This window comes from Dermochelys coriacea, chromosome 9 (assembly GCF_009764565.3).
Source record: "Dermochelys coriacea isolate rDerCor1 chromosome 9, rDerCor1.pri.v4, whole genome shotgun sequence".
In the NCBI taxonomy this organism is placed as follows: Eukaryota; Metazoa; Chordata; order Testudines; family Dermochelyidae; genus Dermochelys; species Dermochelys coriacea.
Genome location: NC_050076.1, coordinates 34,390,735 through 34,417,918, shown reverse-complemented (window position 1 = coordinate 34,417,918; position 27,184 = coordinate 34,390,735). Strand labels below are relative to the sequence as shown.

Sequence of the window (27,184 nt, the reverse complement as noted above, 5' to 3'; positions counted from 1 at the left end):
GATAACTGTAATATAATCTGATTGATTGATCTGAGGTTTCCTCTTTATTTCAAACCCTCCACCACAAGTCACAAATCTTTTATTAGTGTATTTTAGGAATGTTAAATGTAATCCATTAGACATGTACAATTGTTTTCTCATGTGAAATGAAGTTATTCACTGATAGAGTTTTAGGGAGAAGCATATTAATTTTATGTTTCAGATATTTTTTTTTAAAAGGAAACAAGTTAAATCTCCACACGCCAAAAAACCTGCGTGCAAGAAAACTGACTTTACCTCAATTGCTCTCAGAGCCATAGAAAACATACAGTATGAGCAGGAATCAGATATTTTCCTCCATTAGAATTAGTTTTCTGAGATCCTTCAGTTCTAGGCATAATTAGGCATATTCTCCTTCCTTACAGTCATAAAATGCACGGATGAAAATTTTTGTGGTTAAAGACTGGCCCTGTTCCATGCTGAAGTTCAGGTTTTAATAATCAAAATGCTGCTCTCCTTGATGGCCCACTTAGAATTTTTGACCCGTCTTACAAACAATTTTAGGACAGAATACCTTAATGCAACCCCTTCGCTAACATAGCAGCAAAATATTCCTGAGAATCAGCAGCAGTGGGATGGCTGGGAGGATGCCTCATTGCTATAAACATCATCTGGTTTTTTACTATGAAAACAGAGCATTTCCTTATTGATGAAACTAGCTTTCAAGGCTATTCTGCATAGCCATCAACTTTAGTTATATTAACATATATCACACTAAACTGGTGGGTTCACAAACTGTATTCATCCTGGTAGAAAAAAATGTCTTCAATTAGAAACCATCTCTGTTATACATTTTATTACAGTGAGTTCCCATGGCAAACTAGCTGAAAGTGAAACCTGTGATGTTTCATATCTAAATGTAATTGATTTTTGCCCTATGGTATGAAACTAATATTCTCAACAGATCGGCCACATCTTCCTTCTTTTACCTGAGTGGGAACATTTGTTTTGCTTAATGATTCGGCCCCATATTTAAACATTCTGATAGGTGGCTGAAAAACTAATTTCTAGTTTTGCTTTAGCACAGTTAAGAAATGTAATACAGCAAAAAACTGGAAAGGACAAGTTATGATGCACTTTAGAATGTTACCTTCACAATATCTGTGTCTTTAAGTTCTTCATAACAAAATATACTTGTTAACTTGATAGTTTTACAAAATTTACATTATTTTAATAACAAATTAAAAAACAAATAAAAGCCAAGCCCATTTCATAAATACTTAATCAATTGAGTTAGATCCCACATATCAGCAACAGTTTATACATTATAAGCAGGACTTGCAAAAATCTGTTCTAGTGAACTTTTCTTCAATCTCACATAGCTTTTTTTATACTAGAGAGTATATAAAACCATATAGTTTATTCCAAATGTTCAAAAATCATGAGTCAGGACCCCCCCCCCCAAAAAAAAGTAAGATTGGCTTAAAAATCACTAGTTTTTAAAAAATAATAAATTTGTTTACTTGCTATCTAGTTTTTGAGCCTTTAGAATACACTTGGGGCACATTTCTAAGCTTTCCTCCACAACCATGAAGGGTGAAAACTGACTTTTTTAAAAGACAAGACCTGAGTCTCACATAATGTCATTCTTCTGAGAGCTGAGGTTTAATAAAAACACCAACTATTGCGAGAGTTGCACTAAATCACAAGAGTTGGTGACATATTAGATGTAAGATTCTCAGCTGGTATAAACCATTGTAACTTCATTAAAACCATGTATCTAAAACAATCCCCCTCCCCACTATGGATATGCCTACATGGGAGCTGGAAGTGTACTTCCCAGCACAGACACACTAGCTCTGCTTGTGCTAGTGCAATAAAAATAGCTGTGAGGCAATAGCAGTTGAGGTTAGCCCCTTTATGTATGTACCCAGAGGGTTGGGCAGGCTTGTACTCAAGCGGTTAGCCTGAGCCACTACCTGTGCCTGCACATCCACACTGCTATTTATAGCATGCTAACTCAAGCTGAGCTAGCATGTGTCAGCCTACCCACTGCTGTGTAGGCCTATCCTAGGTCTGAGCACGTGGCGTGACAAACATAGGAGTAACATTCTCTATTTAGCTTATGATCCAGTTATTTCTGGGACACCGAGTCTTAAGCACATGAGTAGTTTCATTTAAGCAATGTGACCATTCGTGTAGCTAAAGTCAAGTATGTGCTTAAATGCTTTGCAAAGACCGAGCCTCAGTCAGGGCCATCAAGGAGAGAGAACTGGAATCTCCTCTCACATGCACTGGTTTAAATCAGTAGAAACTCCATTGAAGGCAACAAGTTTACACCAGTATAAACATAAGAAAGAGCAGGAGCATAGTCAAAATTTGGATGCAAACAAACATAAAATTAGCCAATTTTTGTTTGTTTGCTTGAATTGAAGGCTTTGAATTTTTAATAACTTTTTTTTATTTAAAAAACCCCAGACTCCACTCCCCAGTAGGAGCTTGTGGGCCGACTTAAAATGGCCCGTGGGCCATAGTTTGCCCACCCGTTATAGCAGGTCAGATTTATTTACCATTGTCTGATGTTGTGTGTTGCAGGAAGGACTCCAAGAGACGGCAATCTGTATCACAGAACATGTTTTTCCATCTTCCCATCACTGAATGCAGGACTGTACAGGTATCATCAGAATGTGAAGTCATCCTCTGTTTCATGAAGTTACTATTTACTAAAGCAGGTGAAAATTTAGAGCTGTGAAGCATCTTCACACAAAACTTTCAGATCAGACAGACTGATTTAAATGATCTCTTACTCCTACTACCCTTAAGATCAATGGCAAATCCAACTAGGTGGTATTATAATGAGTTTGCTGGCATTCCTGGTCATGGAGGCTCTGACAACTGCAAACAGCCAGATTAGCCAGAAGGACACACATCACCTCTTTCATGGGCAATTAAATGTGTTGAAGTTAGGGAGGGAGATGGCGCATTGACACTTGACTGTAGTATGTTAAGGAGCAATGGGGAATAAAGCTATGTTGGAATAAGTCCCTAAGTATCTGTCTAGTTACTGGAGTCCAGTGCACTGTTTGCATTGCTTTAGTGAAAGTGGAGTCAGCACTGTTTGCAAAGGTTTAGAATCTGCCTTTTAACTTACCCTTGGAGCAACTTAGACCTAGAAGCTCTTGGGGATTTGGGAAAAGGGAATGTGTTCAACAGTTTTCAATGTGCTGTAAGAATGTGAATATAAATGTAAGAGTAACTATTTCTGTCTCCAATTCTATCCCATTGTTATGTTGATTAAAAGGTAAATGTTGTGTCTATACTGGGACCAGGTCCATTGGTTTCTTTATGTTCCTTTTGAAATCACTTAATACAGGTAATTTGGGAATATTTTACAACACAATACAAATGATCAGAGTGCACACCTCAATAATAATAATAGTGGTACATACCACTGACTGATAAATAAATACTAAGGATTATTTACTGCCCTTTATTTGCATGTAAAAATTTTATTGCCATATGGCCCAACAAGCACCTTTAGGACCATAACAATCTATTAAATACAACAATTGATGTTAAACTTTGACACAAACAAACGAGTGCCAGAAAATTCAGAAACTCGATATTCTATGGTTCAATGGAACCCACAGCAATGTTCTCTAGTCCTACCATCTGGGTATACAAATGTTTAATTATATCAGTTTTTATTTATAGTTCTGTTTTTAGCTTTGGCAACCTTCTTCCAATACATTATGAGAATGATGCAAGATATAAAGGACAAAAAGCCATCACACATTCATCGGGGCTCCATTTAGTAAAAATCTGGCTTCATGGCTTGGCAACTTTTTTAATGATTAATCAGGATTTTGTAATGTTTAATCAAGATGCATTTCTTTAAATAGCCTTATAAAATTGCAAGCTCTGGCTTTTTGGACCTGTCTCCTGCCAACACACATGTAAGATATATAATCAGTAGTGGTGAAATCAGGAGAATCCATTGAACCTTGTCAAAGAGACACCTGGGATTACTATGAAAAGAACCAGAGAATGGATCTGAGAAGCTGAATGACAGCAATTTTGGCTGCCAAATGTCCAAAAATAGCTAAATGCAGGCTATAACTCTGAGGAAGTGAGCAGAATTTGACCCAAAAAGTTGAAGAAAGGTTGCCTTTGGCCATAATGAGACATACCTGCCTAACAGAGTTCAGATTTATTTATTAAAGCAAAGATAAAGACTGTAGCGTAACCCAACTTCTTACTAGCCATAGTGAGAAGGAAATCTCAATTTTGAGAATCACATGTAGGCTCTCCAGACTCAGAGTTCTGTACTCTGGATCTTTTCTCTGTAGCAGGCACTCAGTGATACAATACCAAAGTATTCGAGGAACTTGCTGAGCTTCTTTGTCCTTCATACTGGATGCTGATGCCAGACCCGAACTGTTCCATGGTAGTGGAGGCAAGGTATTGTTTCTGGTCAATAGGACTCTTAAGTTAAACTCATTGCCTGGAGAAAAATCTCTGCCACCTACTGGAAAGCAGAAAATATGAACTGGTGTCTACAGACCTTAAAATAAAAGTTAAAAACTGATCTTAGATAGTAATAATTCAGCTCAACAGGAAATTATAAAAATTCCCATTATCCCTTTTGGAAACTAATGTTTTAAATGTAAATAAATTAATATTTGAATCTATTAACTGTTGGGGTGGGTGTATATATAAATAAGCCTATAACAATTATCAATCAGTTTAATTGGTGTTCGTAAAAACATCTGTCATCAGTGGATGACCAAGGTACTTTAAGCAAAAACAGAGAGTTTGCATTGGAAACAGAGCCTAAAACTATCATAGCTTTAACTCAAACATATTTTTTATTAAAGTATGAATGTATTTATGCTGGAGAATAGTTTACATACATTGGAAAGCAACAAGCATATTTTCAAGAGCTGTGGGTCCCCCTCAACATGTCTCCATGCTCAATCTACATGCTTTAACATTGGCCATACGCACAGGCATACATATGCTCTCTCACACAATGTATATATACACACACAAAACACAGACACATAGCTTTCTTTTAAGGCTTCTGTAAGGTGCCCTAGTGCCCCTACCATTACCATGATTACGAACAAGGAGCAGCATTACCTGCAAACTATTTGTCTGCTCTTGGCCTTAAAAACATTTAGTGAACCAAAGGTTTTGTTTTTATTTGATTTTTTTTTCTGCCTTTACAAAAGTTATGAACCTTTCTGTCCGTGGCCCAGGAAAAAGTGCAGGATATCTTAATGTGAACTTCTCAATCATTTCAAACCTGACTCTAAAAAGACCAGTGCCTTTTAATTGACAGAGACACTTTTGCTATTTATGGTAAAACACCCCTGGCTTTTGTGACCCAGCAGTACCAGCTACATCAAATTATATACGCTAGGTTGGTAATGGAGACTACTGTGGAGTTAAGGCTACCATGTTCATATCACTTCAGACCTGAGGTGGATCATAAGTCCCAGTTCAACTGGTGAAAGACCACGGGTCTTAGCAACATGACACTCAACTCTCAGCAGAAATAATGGAGCTGGTTCGCTGTATTACCAGCCATCATGGATTTTTTTTCCCTTTTTGGTATCCTGGAAATTGTAATTAATGGTGCTTGGTGGGAGATGAGTGGCTGCAGGTACATTAAGAAAATAGACAAAATGAATAAAATAAAGGATAGCATATGATATAATGTGTAAATATAAGCATCTTTTTAAAAATATGTGAAATGTGAATAAACTGCAGAATGTCAGGCTATTTGTCAAAAGCCTATGAATGGCTGTTTCAGCCTAGGTAAGGTCAAATGATTTTGCAGTATGACATGAAAAGGGATTCGTTTTTCTGAACCAAAGGGCTCCCTTTTCCACTTGCTGCTGCATAGCAGCATCAGATCCCAGCTATGAATCCCAGAGAACCTACTATTAAAATTGCTTGATGGGTTTCATAAGGCAAACTGGACTGAATCAACTTCAGATTGTACACCTGAACTATACCAGGCTATAAAGAGTTGATGGTGCATAGGTTGGGGAAGTGAAATAGAAAGAGGAAAAAAAAAAGCTTTTTCTCACATTTACAACAGCAGCAGATTTCAATGTAACATAATTACTTTAATGATGCATATCTTTAGGTATTGATTTGCTCTTTTGATTTAAAAAGCTGGTCAGCCAAGTGTTAGGCTGTCTTTTAATTCCAGATATCAGTTGTTGCTTATTCATCTATCAGCTCCTATTCCCTAGGCAATTTCTGCCTTTGCTGTACTATCAATGAGTTCAGTCAGCCATCATCAGATTGGAATTCATGAGATACTTCCTCAGATGAACTATTCCTGTGGATCCGGCCATCACTCTTCATGCTGTGGAAAGTCTTCTTAAAGGCCTCCATCATGGCATGAGCCAGCTTCTTGGCCTCCAGCTTGCTCTCACACTCTACAGCATGGCAGTCCATCTGATAGGACAAGTCATCGTTGATCTCCCTGTAAACCCAAGCAAAGATGTTTGGGCTGACGTTGTGGTCGGCAGTGCAGTAGGCAATACGTGCCACCTGAAAGGTATCCATGTGGACTGTGGCTTCGCCTTTGAGGTCCAGGTGATGAAGCCAGACTTGGAAGGGTCGGATTTCCAGAAGGGCATTGGCTGGGAAGACATCCTCCCTGGCTAGTGTGTGCTTCTTCCATAATTCAATGACAGGTTTTTCTGTGCAGCCTGATAAAAATTGCATCCCTGTTGTGGACACCTTACCCAAATATGTAACCTACAAAGAAAAAGCAAAACCAGATGTGATGTCAACAATAGTCTTTGATATTCATTTCTACCATCCCGTGAATTGAGTTCTTTACCTAGAACAATGGATTTTTTTTTCCACACATTCAGATGAAGTTTTCTGATTGATAGCAACAGATTTGCCTCTCAGAACAGTATTATTAGTCATTCATGCTGGGATTTTCAAGAGAGTTAGGAGCCTCTCATTGAATTTCAGTTTATTTTGGGCATCTAATTCTCTTAAGCTTCTTGAAAATCTCTGCCTAATGCTGATACTCTCACTCATGCTAGCAGTCCCAATAAAGCCAATGGGACCGATCATGCAAGTATGGTCAATAGGATCAGGCCCACAGGCCAGATAACTGGAACATGGTGCTTACCTACAGTTTCTTTTTTTTTTTTTAATATAGTGTTCATATTTTTGTTAAATACATTTTAAACAGTAGTTTTACTTACATCGAGACATACAGAGAGTATAATAATGCAAGAACACAATGTGGTCAGAAGAGCACGGACCACAACAGATAATAATACAACTATTCTAATGCATTTTTTCAGAATGATCTTGTTTATGTTTCTTCCACTGCTTCTACTTACGTAATTATCCAGAAATATGTAGAAACTATGCATAAAATGATACATCTTCTATTGTTAGCTAAAGAGCTGAGGCATTTACTCCTTCAATTTTATAGAAAATGTGCCATTAAAAAACCCACAGTAATAAACCTAGCTTAGTTTAATCACACCAGCTCTCTCTGCTTTAGTGTCTAGCTCCATCGGGTAAATATTCAAAAATTAGAATCCTGTTATCCTGTCTATATAGGAAAATGATGAGCCTCGACTAAAATTTGTTTCACATGCCAAAATATAACTCATTACATAGCCCAAATCAAAATTCTAAATATAGCATATGGAAAAGAATCAATGCACCTAAATCTTTATAGATCAAGAAAGATTTCTCAATTATATTTTGAATGGAGCTTTTATTAACTGGGAAAAGTTACATTTTAGAATGGTCAATACCATTTAAATATAATTTATACATAGTATTACCCTCGATCACTGTTGTCTGCAAGTTGCATTTAAGAACTATTATAAAAATAAAAGAAAAATTACTTTGTCCGATTTCAAATATAATGCACATAAGACTATAATAGATCAAGCAAATGGACCACTATCCTGTCTCTGACAGTTACCAGTACTAGACACATTTGTAAATAATAATGTACACTGTACAATTTAATTTCTATAAAATATAGTATTATATTTTTATTTTGTATCTAAGTTTAAAAAAGGGAAAAATAGATTTTCACACATTTAAATACATTAAAGATACAGCTGCAAGGAATACTGAATTTATATTTCATACAAAGCAAAAATCTTCAAAAATAATTTTGGGTTTTGCTGCAAGCTTTGATATATCCACTCAGAGACCTAAATTAGGCTATGATTAAAAAATAAGGTTACAAAATAGTGTGGCTTAATCATGCCTGTCAAACAAGCAATTTCATAACAGACATTTCCGGACAAAAAGTTTTATTCTTCTCCAATAAATGTTCATGGTTTCCATTGGTAATATTTTAAATCTTATAAAACCTTTATATTTTTGGAAACAGTGAGAATCACATCAGCTTGAACCGTTAACAAGGCAAGCCCTACTGGAGCTTTGTGTTACTTTATTTTATTGTACTAGTGAGGAGAAAGTAAAGTATCTAACAGCTCATAGCATGAACTGTACTCATATAAATAGTACATAGAAGACCAAGCAGCAGTTTGACCGCAGTGTACTATGGAGTAGTTCATCATGTATTCACAGGCATATTTCTAGTAAAATAATAATATAAAAGTGGAACTCAGCATGATCACAAAGTATTGAATATATTCTCTAAAAATCCATTATGGTCCATTTAAAATTCACAAATCAATTAACAAAAGACTAGCACATTGTAAAGAAGTTTCACGTTGGGGGACCAATCCAAAACCCATTGCCGTCAAAGTGAATCTCTCTCTTGACTTCAATGTGGTTTTCATCAAACTTTGAAAACACAAAAGGGAGAGCGAGTCTTCTGCTTATACACTTTGTCCCAGCCAAACTATTGCCCTGAATTCAACTTCATAAGTGGGATCCTGACACAAATTTTCTGGCTTTGCCTTTCCAAGTTTTTGCTGGTTAGAGGACACTAATATTGCTAGCTAATGTGAAGAAATGCAAGCACTGACAATAAAAACACCGACTGGGGGGGGCACCTTTTTATATATATATTTTGCCAAGTGTCAACTCTAAAATAAGTGAGGGTGGAGTATGTTTTAAGTACTGTGCAGGCGCATGTTGCAAGCTGAGGAATTTGACTTCTGTCACAGGGAGGGTGGCAGGACAAAGAGGACTGACTTTTCTCACATTCACTGAAGCACATACAAGCTATCTAGATTTTCTGTTTGTTCTGACCAATCAACCTCCCACAACGCCTTCTCTGTCACTAACCATCTGCTTTATCTCAGTATATACAGTACCTAAATGTAAAAAGTCTAAAACAAAGTTTCCTACAGGAAAATATTCCACATAAAATTGTGAGAAAGCCGAGTGTGCCCACGTGGAAGATCTGTGAATTACTCTGAAAAACAAAGAAAAGGAGGACTTGGGGCACCTTAGAGACTAACAAATTTATTTCAGTATAAGCTTTCATAAGCTACAGATCAATGCACCCGATGAAGTGAGCTGTAGCTCACAAAAGCTTATGCTCAAATAAATTTGTTAGTCTCTAAGGTGCCACAAGTCCTCCTTTTCTTTTTGCGGATACAGACTAACACAGCTGCTACTCTGAAATCTGAAAAACAGAAAATGTCAGCAGCAATAATCATTGAGAGGAAGGATGGGGCTTGTGGCTAAGACACTGGAATGGGACTTAGATGATCTGGTTTATTTTCCTAGCTCGGCCTCACACTAACTGTTTGACCTTTAGTAAATAATTTCATCTATCTATACTTCAAAACCCCATTTTACAGACAGGGAATAATACTTTTTCCCCATGAGGATAAATTGATTGGTATTTATGAAGTTCTAAGTTACTACAAAAGTGATGAGCACCATAGAAGAGATTATAAATAAATAAAACTTTACCTTTTAGTTTCACAGTTCTGCTATATTTATTTTTAGAAAAACACTGACCTCTAATAATGTAGTTAGACTTTTAACAAGCAACCAGATTTTTCCCATTTGGTGCATGAGTATTACGTTAGTACAGGACATTTTATTGAAGACAAATTACAATATACATCATTACCTCAGAATCCCCCTATTAGACATAGATCAGAGATGCAGAAGGCTGGCAAGAGTTCTTGAATATCTGACAAAAAAAAGTCAGCATTCTTTTCAGAACATAAAAGACCTCTTTATAATTAAATGCCGTCTCAGTGTTATACATTAGATATTAAACCTTCTGGAGTTAGCCATTTTAGTAACCTGCCCATTAATATCTGCACAATTGCAGGTATTGAGCCAACATAAACTAAAACTGGCAGTGGATGAATTTATTATGCATTCCTCACTGGGATCTCAGTTACAAGGATATTCCACAAGTAAGGTTACTGTACATTGGCTTCTACCACCATTTATTTCTCATTACAGACTCATGCTTTATAACATGTACCTCACTTAAATACACAAAATCGGCCCAAGCACATTGTTACAGAGTACAGGTATTAGATACAACCATTTTTTCTTTTTCCAACTTCTTTCAATTCACTGACCGAAGATCAAAGAACAGATCATCCCATCCAGGATGAGATGAGGAGGGGAACACGTTTAGGGTACAAACCATAAAACGTGGGGAGACTTAGGACCCTCAAAAGGAATCATCTTCATTTCCCCCAAAGCCACAGATAATCCTGAAATGTGAATGCACCAGTGGCCACTCAACACAATCTGCTGTCATTGGCAAAACCTCAGTGTGCTTCCCCTTTGGGTGAAGCCATGTGCAGTGGGCAGAGCTGTGTGACACAGTGGGTGGAGTGCTATTCAGTGAGCATGGCTGTGTGGTATCAAGGCCGAGCTCTATGGTAAAGCAGGTATGGCTGTATGGTCCAGTTCGGGGCAGGGGAGTTGTGTGGTACAGTGGGTGGACTGCTATGATGTGTGAGTGGGGCTGTCTGGTAGAGTTCTGGGGACTCTGTGCAGAGGAAGGGCTACGTGATATACAGGAGGAGCTCTGTGCAGGGAGCAGTCGAAGGAAGTGTGTGTGCCAATGACAGGGATAGCTCTGGGAGGGCAGCATTTGAAGCACCAGGGGAAGACAAAGCCATGAACATTAAAAAAAACAACAACAAAAAAAAAAAACGCTTCTCCCAGAAATCTGCTGCCCTGCCTAGTTTACTGCTGCATACTTTGCCTAGAGTTAAAGCACCTTTTGACCACTACACTGCTGTGGCTTTTTGGATGGGGCTAAAGAGGCAACTGCTCTATGTAGCGAAATGCACAGGAAATCTGGCAAAATTTCCAGTGGTTGTACAGTAACAAACAGGCATATCTGAGAAGTCATGTAAAAAGGAAAATATATACACATCCACCCAAAATACTCCCCTATTGTATATGTAATGTGGCCTACTGTGGTAGAAATGTTACAGGTTTGAATTTTCTGACTTTTATGTGTTCAACCGTTCAATTCAGTATTGCATTAAAATGGCTTCCAGCTTCAGCCATTTGGGATACATGGGACTGCAGACGTTTCCCCATATGTTCTGAATGACAGTTTCCTTCCATATTCCCATTTCTCAGAACAGCCGAACCAATTTTTCCTTAAACTTCCCAAGATAGATAAGCTTTGGGCTCAGATCAAGTATAGGTAATTTCCATCTCAGTTCCTTTCCCAGAAATATTTCCCTCTTTTGCATTGTTGCTCTTATTGTAAACAGGTCTCTTTGCCTTTACAGCTTTCACTCAGATTTCGGTGAAAACACCACATTTTAAAGGTAATTCATTAAAAAAAGGCACAAAAGGGATAAAAGGAAATACTTTCCCAACTACACAGCATATTCACCTCGTAATTCACCATCATGGGATATTACTGTGCATATTTAACAAGATATGACTAAGAATAATTTAACAAGATTCAAAAAGAGCATTAGATACTGTATCTGATTCTCCTCTCGCACTGGTGGGAATCAGCAGTAAGTCCAATGAAAACTGATGCAAAGTGAGAAAAGAATCATTTCTTCCATACTTACATGCATCAAACATGATAAAAATAATGGTTTACATTTATACACACATAATTAGTTAAAGAAATATAACAAGAATAACACTGGTAGTTACGCTATTTAGGTTAATCACTTAAAAGAGTTACCAGTATTTATGCTTTAGGGCATAAACTGGAGTTGAGAAAAAAAATTCCTGCAAGAGGATAGCACTACACAATTGGGCTGAGTTCTTTTCCTTCCTTTGAACCACTATATTAATGTAACTGACGGAGGCATTAGAAGGACAAACCATTTCTTCTGGTACAGCAAGATTTAAAGTGAGCCCAATCTTACACACATCAAAGTCAATAGCCAAATCCCACATTGACTTCGATGAGAGCAGCCTCAACCTCTTTCAAGTGCATACATTATTAACAGACTGTTGAAGCACTTAGTAGGTTCACATGCTGTATTTTACATATGAAATAGGTAGTGGAAAAGCGAACACAATACTGTATTGCTAACCTTAAATAATAAAGGATAGTTCATATGTTATGCTTTTCCAGAAGTAGAAATATATTTCTTTATGGCATTTACAATAGTTTGATTTGAACATTCCACTTTTCCAAAGGATTGTGGAAGATGCGACTCAGACAACTTCCTGTGCATGCTAAAAATTGTCAAAATCCTTTCCATCATTTCTCCTGTGAACTGGGAATTTCTATCTAATTCCTCTCTCACTGGCAAGCCACTACAACCAAACACATGCATGACTTGAAATACAGCTGTGGTTTTAGCACTGTTATTACGTGCATGTGAATAATCTAGCGAAAAGGCAAGTCACTCTGTGGAGTTCCTTATTTCTCTTCATAAACTTTGCAATTGGTTGTAGTTGTAGCCAATGTCAATATCTGACTCAAGGTGCCCTCAATGGAAAAATGGCTTGTCCTGACCTTTAGTTATTAGAACTACTACTTCTTGGTACACAAAGATGCTCAGCATCAAGTTAATGAATATTGTGATCTATGACATCTTCATGTCCTGTTCTAGAAAAAGTAGAACAAAGACATTTTTGAAATATATGATACGAGTATTTTGACAACAAACCTTTAACTTACTCCATTTTTTGTAAGTAAGCGTGAAGATGTATGTTTTTAGAATTGTTTGTAATATGCCTAATACTTTTAGTATCTTTAAAGGAAAATGGTACAGCAACTCCTATATTAACTGTCACTTCTTTTATTGCCAAATTTGTTACACAAAATGGTGACTATTTATTTTCAATACTTGGAATTGTTTTCTTTAACTGACTTCGAATTATTCATTCTCTGTTCAATTTAAGAAGAAGAATGGCTTAGCTCCTGCTGTGCCTAGCACAAAGAGCCTTACTCATAGAGAAAGGAACATTTCAGAAGACCAAGCAGGAAAATGTCTTCAATACAGTTTACTCATGCTGCCCATGGTGTCTTCTGATGTATGCTCTAAATGGTTGGATGCCTTTGCACATTGATAGGTGAATGGTCAAAAGGCAAATCCCAGTCCCTCCCCACAAAATGCATGTTGTCCAAACAGCTCAGCCATAAGAAAGAAAAAACAAACAAAAAAAAGCCTTCAGTCCTGCCTGGAAGGGTGCCAGGGATGCAGTGTATTATACTGGCCTTCAGGGAGATAGGGCAAGCCTGCAAAGAGTTCTGAATGCCTCCTGCAATATGCTGGAGGTATTCATCACCTTCCAAGATCAGGCCCCATAGGGTACATCTACATCGCAGCCTCCTAGCCTGGGCAGACAGACAGGCACTAGCTCTGCTAAAGATAGCACCCTAAAAATAGCGATGTGGATGTTGCGACAGGAGAAGAGATGACACAGGAGACAGGCAGGCAATGGCAGGGGAAGGGGCGACGCGGGAGACGGGTGGGCAACGGCAGGGGAAAGGGCAGCAGCAGGGGGAACGAAAATGCCATGGAGCGGCAGCGATGCAGAAGGAACAGAGCAAACTGAGAGCCAGTTGAGGGAGTTGCAGCAGCAGAAGCTGAGGTATAGGTGAAGGTGGCTGCATGGGATACCTGCTGGCGTAGAAACCTGCCCGTCCATCATAGGCGGGTGGCTAGCCCATGCCACAGCCGGTGCTACAATGTCCACCCTGCTATGTTTAGAGCACTAGCTCAAGCAGAGCCTGGGCATATCTGTTTACCCAGACAGGGAATCTTGCTCCCCACTGTAGTGTAGACATAATAGAGTTCCAGAAACAAGTATCCTGGATAGAACTATGCTCTTTCAGGATTATATTTCGGCTCTAGGCTCATAGATCTGACATGCCTTAATGGGACGCAGGGCAGCGGGCAGGTACTCAGTTAAACTGTTCCTATATTACAGTATTTAGGATTTCACACATTTGAAGTGACAGTCCACAGTATGGTTTTGAGATTTTTCTTGTATTGTTCACATAAATGTTATTTAGTGAAAAGAAAATGGAACAAAAGGGAAGATGCATGTCTGAGACTCAGGAAAAGGACAAGTGTGTCAAATATAGTACTTAAGAAAAACAGTTCAGGAAAAGTTCATTCTGATGTGCAATTTGCCTGTCATGCACAAAGCCAGTGTTAGGGATACTGTTATCTGTGGCAAGTACTGGTTAGACAAGTTAAAAAATTGTCCAAGGACTTAACATTTCTGGTTTTATATTATATATATATTTGGAAACTGGAATATTTTCAATAGATCCTCTTCTTACTCTGCTCCACTTCTGAAGCTTGAAGCCCTCAGCAGACACCAGACATCAATCTCAATACACCTGCAAACAATTCCTTGTATTATGTTTGTGTACTTCCACATCAGATGCACACAGGGATGCATCCATTTACCATACACTGCTTAGAATTCCACCAATGAAAAAATCCTGTAGGCTAACTGTTGCTATCCTGATTTGTGTGTGTGTGTGTGTGTGTGTGTGTGTGTGTGTGTGTGTGAGAGAGAGAATTCAAGTTTATTCTATTTGTTTTTAAATTAGTTAGAACTTAATAGTGAAAGATTTTAATATTTGATAGAGGCATTTCCTATTGGATAAAGGCACTCAGAGAACTCAGCCGCGTACTATATTACTGGGTTTCTAGAGAAGGAGGATATTGTAAGTAATCAAGAAAAAGGAAACCTTTCTTCTAAGATTATCTTTTAGTAAAAGCAACTAAACAACAGCTGCCAAATCTTGACCCTCTGAGACACTAGAGCAAAAGGGTACAGAGATGCTGAAGGGATGCTCTTTCAAAAGAATATCTCCCTGCCTCAGCCCATCCATAGACTTTATCTTTGCCTGCAGTGGACCAGAGGTTTCAGTAACCCCCAGGGAGCTGTTAGAAGGGAGAATGACAAAAATACCTGTAGTGGGGCTGGGCAGGGAGAGTCTTAGGGGGCTGTACCATTTTTCCTAAACTGGGCTATATAGAAGTTAGAGTGGGAGGGGAGCAGATTCACAACCTCCACCTCCTGTAGCAGCTGTTAAGTGATGGAATCAACTTCCCCTCTGAAATCATGTGGCAACGGTAGACTGTGGAGATCCCAAAGTCTTTGTGCTGGAATCGGGTCCAGTTTTGGGTGCATTCATACCATGGGACTGATGTCGATGAAGATGCTTAATCAAAGTGTTGAATGGTTCTGTGATCTCAATTAAGAGATATTTGGGATTTAAATGGGATCAAAGAAAGAAATCATTCTGATCTGTCTGATTTCTGTTTGATCTCATTCAAACACTTGGCATAATTTCAAAACTAAAAAGATTCTTCTGAAAAAAAGAGACTTTGGGATTTTTCATTTCTAAGCCAAGTCCTGGTCTTGGTAATCCCTAACGCTTCCCATAAATACACATATGCATTCCAGTAGCACCAGGAGGACCCAATCAGGATCGAGGCCCCATTGTGCTAGGTGCTGCACAAACAGATAGAGACAAACCTGGCAGTCTGATGCTGGGGGACCACATGCTGGACCAACAAAATGGAGGCATTGTAGCTGCTCCTCAGCCTGACCCCCACAGTGCTCCTAGATATATCCTGCCTTCAGGCAGTGCCACTGGCACACCTCTTGCACACGCAAACAGGCACACACGTATGGCCGCTGATCAAAAATCACAGTGCAGCAGCTCCAGGCCACCAGGTGCCCTTGCTATTACTTCTCTTACATTTTGCCTCTTCTGTCTCCCATGATCTGCCAAATTTCCACAGAACCGAAAAAATTTCAAAGCCCCCCTCCCTTACTGAGCCACTAACACCTACCACAAAGTTTTGCCTATAGGTTAATCCATCACCTCACAGCTCTTCTGTGTGACCAGATTGCACCACCCACACAGAACATGCTCCAGCCTGGGGCTGAGCAGAAATTTTCCCTCCTCCTATCAGCGGCCAGGGGCTGCTGTGGAACCAGGCACTGGAACTGACCTCAGGGAGACTCTCTCTCTCATGCTTCCAACGCTCACCCTGCCGGCAACCTCAATTCTAGCATTCCTGAAATTTGGAGAGCTTGACTTTGCAACTGTAACATTCTTTTAATATAGGTTTTTGGGATGTAATTCTATATACTTCCCAAGTTCTAGATTCTTGATGCATTTCTCTGGCCTTGCCACAAGTAACATAATTACTTACTGTCAATCCTGCTTCTCTCATAATTTTCACCTTTTTCTCTGTAGTTAAGTATGCCTAGGGAAGTTGTAGAATCTCTGTCATTACAGGTTTTCAAGAACAAGTTAGGCAAACACCTGTCAGGAATTTTCTAGTTGTCTAGTCCTGCCTTAAGTGCAGGGGACTGGACTAGATGACCTATAGTGGTCCCTTCGTGTCTTCTATGATTCCATGATTAAATACTGCTTTTATTTTCTCTTTCTATTAAAAAGGACTGATAACTTCTTTTTAAGTATGTCTGTTTATTCTGCACTAAAAGCTCTAATGGATTAGATCCTGTACTTCATTTTTACCCTGATAGGTTATAGGAAAAAAAGCACAAATTCTACCATAAGCAGGCACTGGGATTTGCCCAACACTGCAAGCACAAATATATGCTTATGTATACAAAGCAAGAGTGGAGGAAAAAGGAAAGTGCCCATTTGATGGGATGATGATTTGTTGGCACAAATTATACTGGCTCCTTCTAAACTGACAAATTTGGTCAATAACAGTTCTTGCATATGAATATAAACTATTCGTTGTGTTGCCAAGGTCAATGTCATCTTCCCTGTTCCATTGCTATCAATCAGACTAAGGAGAAACACCCAAGAATTTCACTGATACACAGAACTTTTGAGAAAGTGTTTCCAATTTTTCATTCATGAGTCACAATGCTATGCTCATTTGTTACAATCCCACTTGCTCCTCCCTCCCCTGCCCTTGGGTCCTCCCCTCCCACCTTCCCAGTGTGTACTATCCATTACAATTAGCTGTGTAAGTGACAGCTCTGGTTTCTGGATTCACATTACAACTTAGCTCTGACATTTTTCCATGATGAATGGGGAATTGAATTTTTGTTTTCTCCATCTCACTCTTATCAAACTGCCCCAGTGTGTAATTTGTCCTGCCAGCTGGCTTTCTGGATGTATAAAGACTGCAGATATTGTCACAGTCACAGACGGAGACAGAAGTGATTTATCTGTAAGGCATTAAAGCATGCCTGGGGAGACAAAATCACTTTATAAAAATGACATCACAGTAATATATGTGTACTCTCTCTTTGACTCTATTGCCCCATTTGTCCAGCTTAGAGTCAAAACAAAGGATACTTACCTTCACAGTATAAAAACAATTTAGTTTATGACTTTAAGATGCCCTCTTGCTGCTTGATATACTTTATGATGTGAGCAATACAAACAAAATCCTGAAATGTTCAGAAATCTGTAGATACCGTGATTAAAGGAGAGAAAAGGAAAGGAAAACAGAAACAAAATCTTTTTTAAAGAGTTGCCAGATAACATGTATGCATTTTATTCTTCAATTCACTTTTTCCAGCTACCTACAGCATTTTGAAAATTACAACAGAAAACAAATCTGAGAAGACTGAGTATACAGAGCTGACAGAAGCAGAACTGTTTCTAATTACAACAGTGTGAGGAACTATCAATGCATGGGATATTCTGACTAACTGTTAAGATAATACAATTATAATTGCCTTGTTTATACACCAGTTCTTTCTACCATCATATGCTAACACAATAAGGAATTTATTAGTTAGTTGAGTTAGTTGAATGGCAAGTATGTTTTGAGAAAAAAAAAGTTCCGGGAAAACCGTTGATTCCCACTAATTGACACTAAAAAATGAATCCCCCACCCTATCACTTTTTTCTTCCTTTCCCCATCCTTTTTTCCCCTCAAAAAGCAAAAGGAAAAAAAGAAGGCGGGGGAGGGGAAAAGTGAGGGGAAAAAAGCCAACAAAAATCAGTTTTCTGTTTAAAAAATACAAAATGTTTGTAAATGGGAAAATTTTGAAAAGATGAAAGTGCTGCAAAAATATTCAGTTTAGAAAAAAGGCTTTTTTGTATAAAAAGATATTGAATCAAAAATGTAGACAAATTCTATAAAGTTATTACTTTTTCTGCAACATGGGTGGTCTTAACTTGACAACACAACAATTCCTAAATGCTAAGCAAACTACATTGATTTGGCTTGGCAAACATCAAATACTAGTTTGATTAAAAAAAAGTACTGGTTTAAAAAAAAAACTTTCTAGTAGAATTTTTAAGTGTAGGATAGCTACAAAAATGTGAAATCTACAGTGTACTACATTCCATTAAAATATAGTCTAGAAAAACATCTCTGCCTTACTGCCATAAAATGAAAAACTTCCTTTTTCAGGATTCCTGAAGATCTTCTTTCAGCCCCAGCTCTAGTGGAATGACTGACCATTCCTGAAGCATTCAAACAGAATCAGGCTACAACTGAATTCTCCTACAGAAAGTAGATCTCTGCCTTTTAACCAAAGAGAGAGAGAGTGTGTATATATAACAATAAGTAAAATATTATGGTCTTAATTTTTCTCTCACTTACATCCATTTTATGCTGTTGTAATTTCATTGTGTAAATTTCTACCCTTAGCTATATCTGATTTACACTTGTGTAACTCCATTGACGTCTATTGAGTTACTCCAAATTTACATCATTGCAAGGCAAATAAGCAAAGAATCATGCCCTATGATTCTACTGTATTAAAATCTCATCACTCTTCTGTAATAACTAAAGGGTGAGATCTCTGTTCCTCAACCCTCAAAGAGTCAGTGTAAATGATTAACAAAACTATGATGCTGTGAACTGCATGATCTTATTAGCCTACAACCAAGAGAATGTCACCATCCCTCCTTACTAACGTACCTAATAAACTCATAGAACGCAAACCTAATAAGGTAACTCTTACAAGGATTCAATGGCTTCCATCATCTGGCAACATTTTAATGTATAAAGGGGAAAAGGCATGGAAAAAAACAACATGATACTAGAAGTAATAGTGATATTTCAACCTGAACAAGGGATACTCTTTAGCAGTCTAACTTTTACCAGCAGGAAACATTAATTTTTGCACACAGTATATATGTAACATTTATGTTTCCTCCATTCTGTGCTATGTACACTATATAGCACCTACGTAAATTATGTTTTCTTGAGATCTTGTTTTTAAATGCTACATGCATAACTTTTCATTTATCTAAATTTTAAAGGGCCAGATCTGAAGTTGGGGTAAATGATTGTAGCTCCATTAAAATCAACAAGCTGCACCGATTTACACCAGCTGGGATCTGACCCACACTGTTTTACTAATGGAAGTATATTTCTAAATCCTCATTTTGTTGGATTAAATAATACAACTCAGCCAATAAAGACTCCTAATTCAGGACCCTCGCCCTAATGTTACTAAGGGTTGAAAGTGTGTAAGTCTAGAGTTTTCTAGGCTGCTTTGAAGCGTCTGATTGCAATTCTCTTCTCTGTGTGGGTGAAATTCTCCCCTGTGCTGATCCCCCTCCTTGGCATGGATGGCCTATTGCTTCCCTGGACCTATTAAAGCAAATTGAAATGAGCACATAAGGGGCCCTCTACAACCCAGGGAAATGGGATATAAGCTAGCTCTAATTAAAGGAAAGGAAAGGAAAACTGGGAGCAAGGAGGTGGGGGAAAACACACACACACACACACACACACACACACACTGCAACCTTGTAATCTGCCTCCAGCTTGGGAGCATGGATTTGGTTGCTTATAGGCCTCTCACAAGACAACAGCATGAAGCCCTATTTTTCAGGATTTATGCGGTTTCCAGAATTTGATTCCACAAACAGAATGACTCCTGTGTGGTCCCTCAACCTTTTAGGTTGCCAGCCAAGTACAATATGGTGATTTGGCAATACAAAAAAATAAGGTAATCGTCCAAAAGTAGCTGCAAGTGAAAGAAATCCTCCCTTTGCCAGGTCCCTTATGTTATGTCAGGGGCCAGTGAGAAAGGCAAAATAAGAGACTGTAACCCAGTGTGAGGGCCTTGGGCCATGCATAAAGCAGCAGAGTGAATCTACTTACTTGCCTTCGCAACCATGTCAGGGAAGTCCTAGCACCAATCTAGAATATAAAAGGCTGTGGGTGTCTCTCTGAGGCAAAGGTATCTAGGAGTAGCTACAGAGAAGTCCTGCAGGAAGCAATTCTAGGAACAGCCAGGAGCAAATATGGGTAGGAAACTTCTGTTTCTTGTTAGTAGGTGCTACTGCAATACAAACAACAATATTTAAGTTAACAATTAAAAAAAAAGCTCTGGGAGGGGTTAAATTTGGACTTCATCCTGGGCAGGTGGGCACAGGCATGCTGTATTAGCGGCCAGGTGGAAACACAGCCTGATTACAGGTTTCATAAAACACTGAAGGACCTAGTATCTAAGTTCCACAGTGATTGCATGATAAATTGAAAGACTAAATTAGACAGGGCACTGGTGAAACCCAAATACCCGTTCTTTTGCCCAGAGGCAAATAAACACAGCTTGCCTCAATATTATTATTATAATCATCATGACGACTCTCTTCGATTTTTACAGCACATTTCAACTCAAAGGTCTTTAAGAGCTTTCCATATTTTTGAGCAACCTCTGTTTTCATGAAACTTCTAGGATGGCTGCACTCCAGCTACAAGAATGGACAAAGACTCATTCAACCTCACAGGATCTGTGGAGAGGGGACTTTCTTCCCCACAAACACTTTAAAGTGCAGAATTTGGAAAACTGGAAGTGGGACAAGGCAACTGGTTTGGTGTTTTGCTTCAGCTGAAACTCAGAAAGCACATGTGTATTTTCCAAAGTCCTTTAGCTCAACAGATTCAGATTTCTTTTGAAAGTTGCACATGTTAGTTCTCTGAAACTGGATTTCTTCTTCACTATGGCACTCAGACATTAGCTAGACAGGTCTACAGTGGGCTAGTAGTTCAGTTAGTCATGGCACATTTTTCATTTCAGTAAAAGCAAACTTAGCTTTAGTGTCATTTTAAATGTCTTTAATCTGCAAACATGGTTTTTGGCAGAGACAGAAAGCATACTCTGTGCCAGAAAAAGCTCCCCTGCCAGTCTTAATGCAAATGGCTAACGCTCCAAGTCACAGCCCTCCTCTGCTCACCTTTAGGTAGAATAACTCAGCCTCTGGCTGGTGGCACTGAGTATTAGAGTTCAAATGATTTTTTGGCTCCACAGGAAAAACAAAAATGCCTCAGACATCCCACTGGATTACTAATCAAATATTGTGAACTGTGTTCAAGCAACTTTTTCATCCGACCCAACAAATCAACTCAGTTTTTAAAAAAAAGTAGTTTCCCTCCAGTCTGTCACTACTTCTTTGCCCACATTGTATGTGATCGAGCCAGAGCTTTTTCAGCATAAACACGAGATTCTTTGTGGAGACCATCAGCACACAGAAATATGGCTTACACAAATATATTAAGAACAGTTTTATTTTGGAAAAGAAATTCAGCAGGAGTACTGACTGACTTGGCAAAATGCTTAATGGAAAATAACCACCGATTCTTATATCTGCACTTCAATTTAGGTGGGGGGGGGCAAAAATATTGCTATTAACATCTGATTTACTTATTTAAGAGAATCTAAGTTTAACCCTAGAGAATCCAGAACAGAGCCTGCTGATGGCTGAAGTCAGTGACAAAGTTTCCCAATGACTGTTTCAGTAAGAGTAAGACTGGTCCCAAGACTACTACACCCATTCATTCAGACCAGGAGACATAAAATAATGCAGTATGAAAACTGAGCAACAAAAATAAACAAAACCAACAGAAATATATTAAACAGTTTAGTCCTTTGCATTCCTGAGATCTCTATTCCCTTCTTCTTGCTTACATGTGTCCATTCCCTCTCCTTATTGGACTTTACTTCTGTTACCTAAGTTGCATTATGATCTCTTCAAAGGTGCCTTTATCTTTAGGTCTGTCTCCTAAACGTTCACAATGGACAATCATTGTAGTATCTAAGGCTATTTGTACACTAGAGAGCTTAGAGCGGCACAGCTGTACCAATGCAGCTTTGCCGCTGTAACCTCTCTCGTGTAACCTCTCTCTAGAGAGCTCGCCCGTTGACATAATTAAACTGCCCCCAATGAGTGGCGGTAGCTATGTCAGTAGAAGCTCTCCCATTGACATAGTGCTGTGCACACTACCACTTATGCTGGCGTAACTTATGTTGCTCACAGGGGTGTTTTTTTCACATCCTTGAGTGACAAATTTTGCTGACATAAGTGGTAGTGGACATGGCCTACGCCTCCCTCCCCCCCCCAAAAGGCCTAAGGATAAGAAGTACACAGTTATAGGAATGGATGAGTCACTTTGGAAGTTAGACTATGTCTACACATATGAGGGCAAAACTTACGTTGCTCAGGGATGTAAATATTCAGCCCCCAACTGATTTAAGTTATGCCAGCATAAGCACAAGGGTGCACAGCGCTATGTCGGTGGGACAGTTTCTCCCGCCGACGCAGCGTCTGCTGCTCACGGAGGTGGTTTTTTTATGCAGACAGAAGCGCTCTCACCCATCGGCATAAAGTGTCTTCAGGACATGCATGGCAGCAGCACAGCTGCACCGCAGCAACACTGTACGTGTAGACATGCCCTACTCAATGCTCCAACCAAATTTCCATTTAGAGATTCAAAAGGTTTGAATAATTTTTAAATTCCACATTATTTTTCAGTTTCCCTAACCTCTGTACACCCAGATTGTGGCCAGCAGCAGAAGGGAAACAATTGAAACACTGTGAAAATGGCTTTTATCACATTTTAGATCCCAGTGAAAGCAGAAATATTGGCAGTATCACCTGAGAATGTAAAGAATTATAGAATCGTAGGACTGGAAGGGATCTCGAGAGGTCATCTAGTCCAAGCCCCTGCACTCAAGGCAGGATTACGTATTATCCAGACCATCCCCGATAGGTATTTCTCTGACCTGCTTTTAAAAATCTCCAACGACAGAGATTCCACAACCTTCCTAGGCAATTTATTCCAGCACTTAACTACCCTGAGAATTAGGAAGTTTTTCCTAATGTCCAACCCAAACCACCCTTGCTGCAATTTAAACCCATTGTTTTTTGTCCAATCAGAGGTCAAAGAGAACAATTTTTTTTCCTCCTCATACTTGAAAACTGTTTTCCTGTCCCCCCCCCCCCGGTCTTCTCATCTCCAGACTAAACAAACCCATGTTTTCTAGACCTTTAATCATTTTTGTTGTTCTTCTCTGGACTTTCTCCGATTTGTCCTGAAATGTGGGGCCCAGAACTGGACACAGTACTCTAGCTGAGGCCTTATCAGCACTGAGTAGAGCAGAAGAATTACTTCTTATGTCTTGCTTACAACACTGCTGCTAATATTTGCTTTTTTTTTTTTTTGCAAAGGTGTTACACTGTTGACTCATAGTTAGCTTGTGACCCACTATGACCCCCCCCCCCCCCCCGATCCCTTTCCGCAGTACTCCTTCCAAGGCAGCCATTTCCCATTTTGCATGTGTGCAACTCTTTGTTCCTTCCTAAGTGGAGTAATTTGTATTTGTCCTTATTGAATTTCATCCTGTTTACGTCAGACCATTTCCCCAGTTTGCCCAGACAATTCTGAATTTTAATCCTATCCTCCAAAGTACTTGGAACCCCTTTCAGCTTGGTATTGTCTGCAAACTTTATAAGTGTACTCTCTATGTCATTATCTAAATCATTGATGAAGAGATTGAACACAACTGGACCTAAAACTGATCCCTGCAGGACCCCATTCAATATGCCTTTCCAAGCTTGACTGTGAACCACTCAGAACGGTTTTCCAACCTAGATGGAGCTCCTACAAGTTGGGTGCATAGCTGGTTTGTTTATAAGAAGGTCATGTGAGACAGTATCAAAAGCCATACTAAAGTCAAGATAGGAGTGAAGCAGTAGATGTAATCTATCAATAAGGTTTGTTACCCTGTTAAAGAAAGCTATTAGGTTGGTTTGACATGATTTGTTTTTGACAAATCCATGACGACTGTTACTTATAACATTATTTTCTTCTAGGTGTCTGCAAACTGCTTGCTTAATTAATTGCTCCATTATCTTTCCAGGTACTGAAGGTAAGCTGACTGGTCTGTAATTCCCTGGGTTGTCCTTATTTCCCTTTTTACAGATTGGCCACTATATTTGTCCTTTTCTAGATCTCTAGAATCTCATCTGTCTTCCATGACTTTCTGAAGATAATCACTAAATGTTTCAGATATCTCCCCAGTCAGCTCCTTGAGTATTCTAGGATGTATTTTATCAGGCCCTGCCGACTCGAAGACATCTAACTTGTCTAGGTAATTTTAACTTGTTTTTTCCCCTATTTTAGCCTCTGATCCTGCCTCATTTTCACTGGCATTCATTAAGTTAAGTGTCCAATTACCACTAAACTTTTTGGTGAAAACGGAAACAGAAAAGTCATTTAGCACCTCTGCCATTTCCGCATTTTCTTCTTTTATTATAAAAGAGCATGAGTCCAGTTTCACAGACTCAAGAGGTTTGGACAGTTCAGATGGACAGCAAGAATGAACACTAAAAATCTTGATGGAAAATATTATATAGTAGCCACTTAAGTGTGAATGTCTGATCTTTTTTCATTTTTAAACTGAGGCTGTTTTTAAATTCTAACCCTTAAAACAATCAAAGATCCAAAACCACAATGTAATTTTGTTATTTAAAAAGCAAAACAAAATTATTTTGAGCAAATTTGGCATTAAAATGGATTCTCCTGATGAGGCTTTAGAGGCTAAATTTTCAAATTGACCCTACAAGCATTTCTGAGACTGCAGTCAGACAGGACCCACATTTTTGCACCAAACAGGGAATGGGGGCTTATTTGATGGTATTTTGCATGAAGAGAGGCTGCTAGCCCAAGACCATCTCTTGTCACCTCATCAGCCCAAACAACAATAAAAACATAGGACCACAGATACTTCTAAGGACTGTTGGCATCAGAACAGGGTGCTAGACAGCTAAAACTGGGTGCAGTGGCACATGGGAGGCAAGGTTCATGAATTCTACCCCAATTAGCAGCTGTTTTGATGCTTCTTTCCCTGATTAACTTTTTGTTCTCTCTCTGGTCTACATCAGCCCAGTATACAGCCAAAACGAAGGGCCAGTGGGAGACTGGGCATCCCTTACAACTATATTTTTTTTTCTGTGTAGCAAGCCCCAAGAGCGAGACTCACCCCTACATAAAGGTCCAGTCCAAGGCATATGCAAACCTTAATTCCTCAAAACAGTCTAAGTTGCCCAACTGTTTTGTGCTGACTTTCTGTCCAAGTCTGAACCTTTATCTTCGAAGTGCTCAATGTCCTGGCCCCAGATGTAATAGTTTTACCTGTATTACCACTCCAGGGGCCATTCCAGGAGTTTCCACTGAGGTGTCAGGCCTCCATCTATCACGTGTTGCTCAGCAGGGACTCTTGTCCCACTCCCTTCTGACCAAAGGTTTTTAAGTCTCCACAACTCCCTGCCTTATACTGTGATATCCCCAGCCATGCCAGTCTGCCTAAAGGCCAGTGCCTGTGCTGTGCTTTCTCCCAAGGGCTATGTCCAGTTACAAGTTACCACCCAGCTCCTTCTAAGCAAGCACATTTATTCTTAAGGTAGAAGCATTAGAGAGAAAACACATAAAAACAATCAACAGCTATGTGACACACACTAAACATACCAGCATACACACATCAGTGTTATAGGGACCCAGTAGGCCAAAGTCCTTCCAACTCTTCAACAGGATTTGGGTCCCCTTGGACAAAAGTTCATATCCATTAGTTGTATCAGAAAGAAGGCCCCGAGTCAGCTGAAATTCAGCCCTTTTAAACCAAAATCCTGTTCTTTGTCTATTGGTCTCTGGAAATGCACCTTTGAACCACTATATGCAAATTACCCTGGAGGGGAATACCTCTGTGCAGTTGTTTACAGTCTCTGCAATGCGTGTCACACCAGGATATCTAAAAGATCGCCAAAAGCTCTGGGATGGAGACCAAGGACAACAGCTCCGCTGGTCCAATGGAATTTTCCATCATAAAGGTAACGTTTGTCTATGCAGGAGAGACAGCTTTCTCAAGGGCTGATCCAAGAGTATGAAACAACCCCCCCTCATAACTAAGGATCATCACAATCCTCACCACTTCCACTCCATGTGCAAGGCACACTTCTTTTACTTGACTTCTCTAATATAAACATATAGAAGTATGTACATTATAAAATCCCAAAAAACTAAAACCAAAACCCTACCAAATCAAAAGTCTGTACTGCACACATGATTCTCCCTTAGGGGACAGGATGAGATACAGAATGAACCTCAGATGTTAGTCACATTGCTTCATGCACTATTGGTAGGTTCTCAGATAAGGAGGATATAAGAATCCATATCTAACAGAATCTGTTTAGTGGGCAAATTTCCTCCTTTGAAGCTCTATGAATAGACTGCTTGCTATCTCTGAGCAACTTCTGTGGGAACAAAGATCTTCAAAGCACAGTAGGGGGGGATTAAAAAAAGGAGAAAGTTGGCATTTTGCAGATTTAATATTTAGTAATTAAATGTACTGGAAAGGAAAAAGATTTACTTTTGACAGCTTAATTTGTAGGCTCTGATGGACAGAAATAGCAGCAAAGAAATAAATAAAGTCTTCTGGCCCCAAAGCACAAGTACTCAGTGTGGGATAAATAAAGCAGCAACTAAAGCTCTCCCCTGTAAACTCAAGTTCTGAGAACCACAGTGGAAGGAGAATCTTT

The 27,184-nt window shown here is 39.1% G+C and overlaps 1 protein-coding gene across 2 annotated transcripts in view; it reads right to left on the bottom strand.

The window, feature by feature from the left end:
• Positions 1–692: 692 nt before the first annotated feature.
• Positions 693–27,184, bottom strand: part of PID1 (phosphotyrosine interaction domain containing 1) — a 157,035-nt gene continuing 130,543 nt past the window's right edge. For both annotated transcript variants that reach the window (XM_038417802.2, XM_043492347.1), the window contains one exon: positions 693–6,759. In XM_038417802.2, the coding sequence (XP_038273730.1) occupies positions 6,283–6,759 (477 nt within the window). In that variant the 3' untranslated portion in view covers positions 693–6,282. The remainder of the gene's footprint in view (positions 6,760–27,184) is intronic.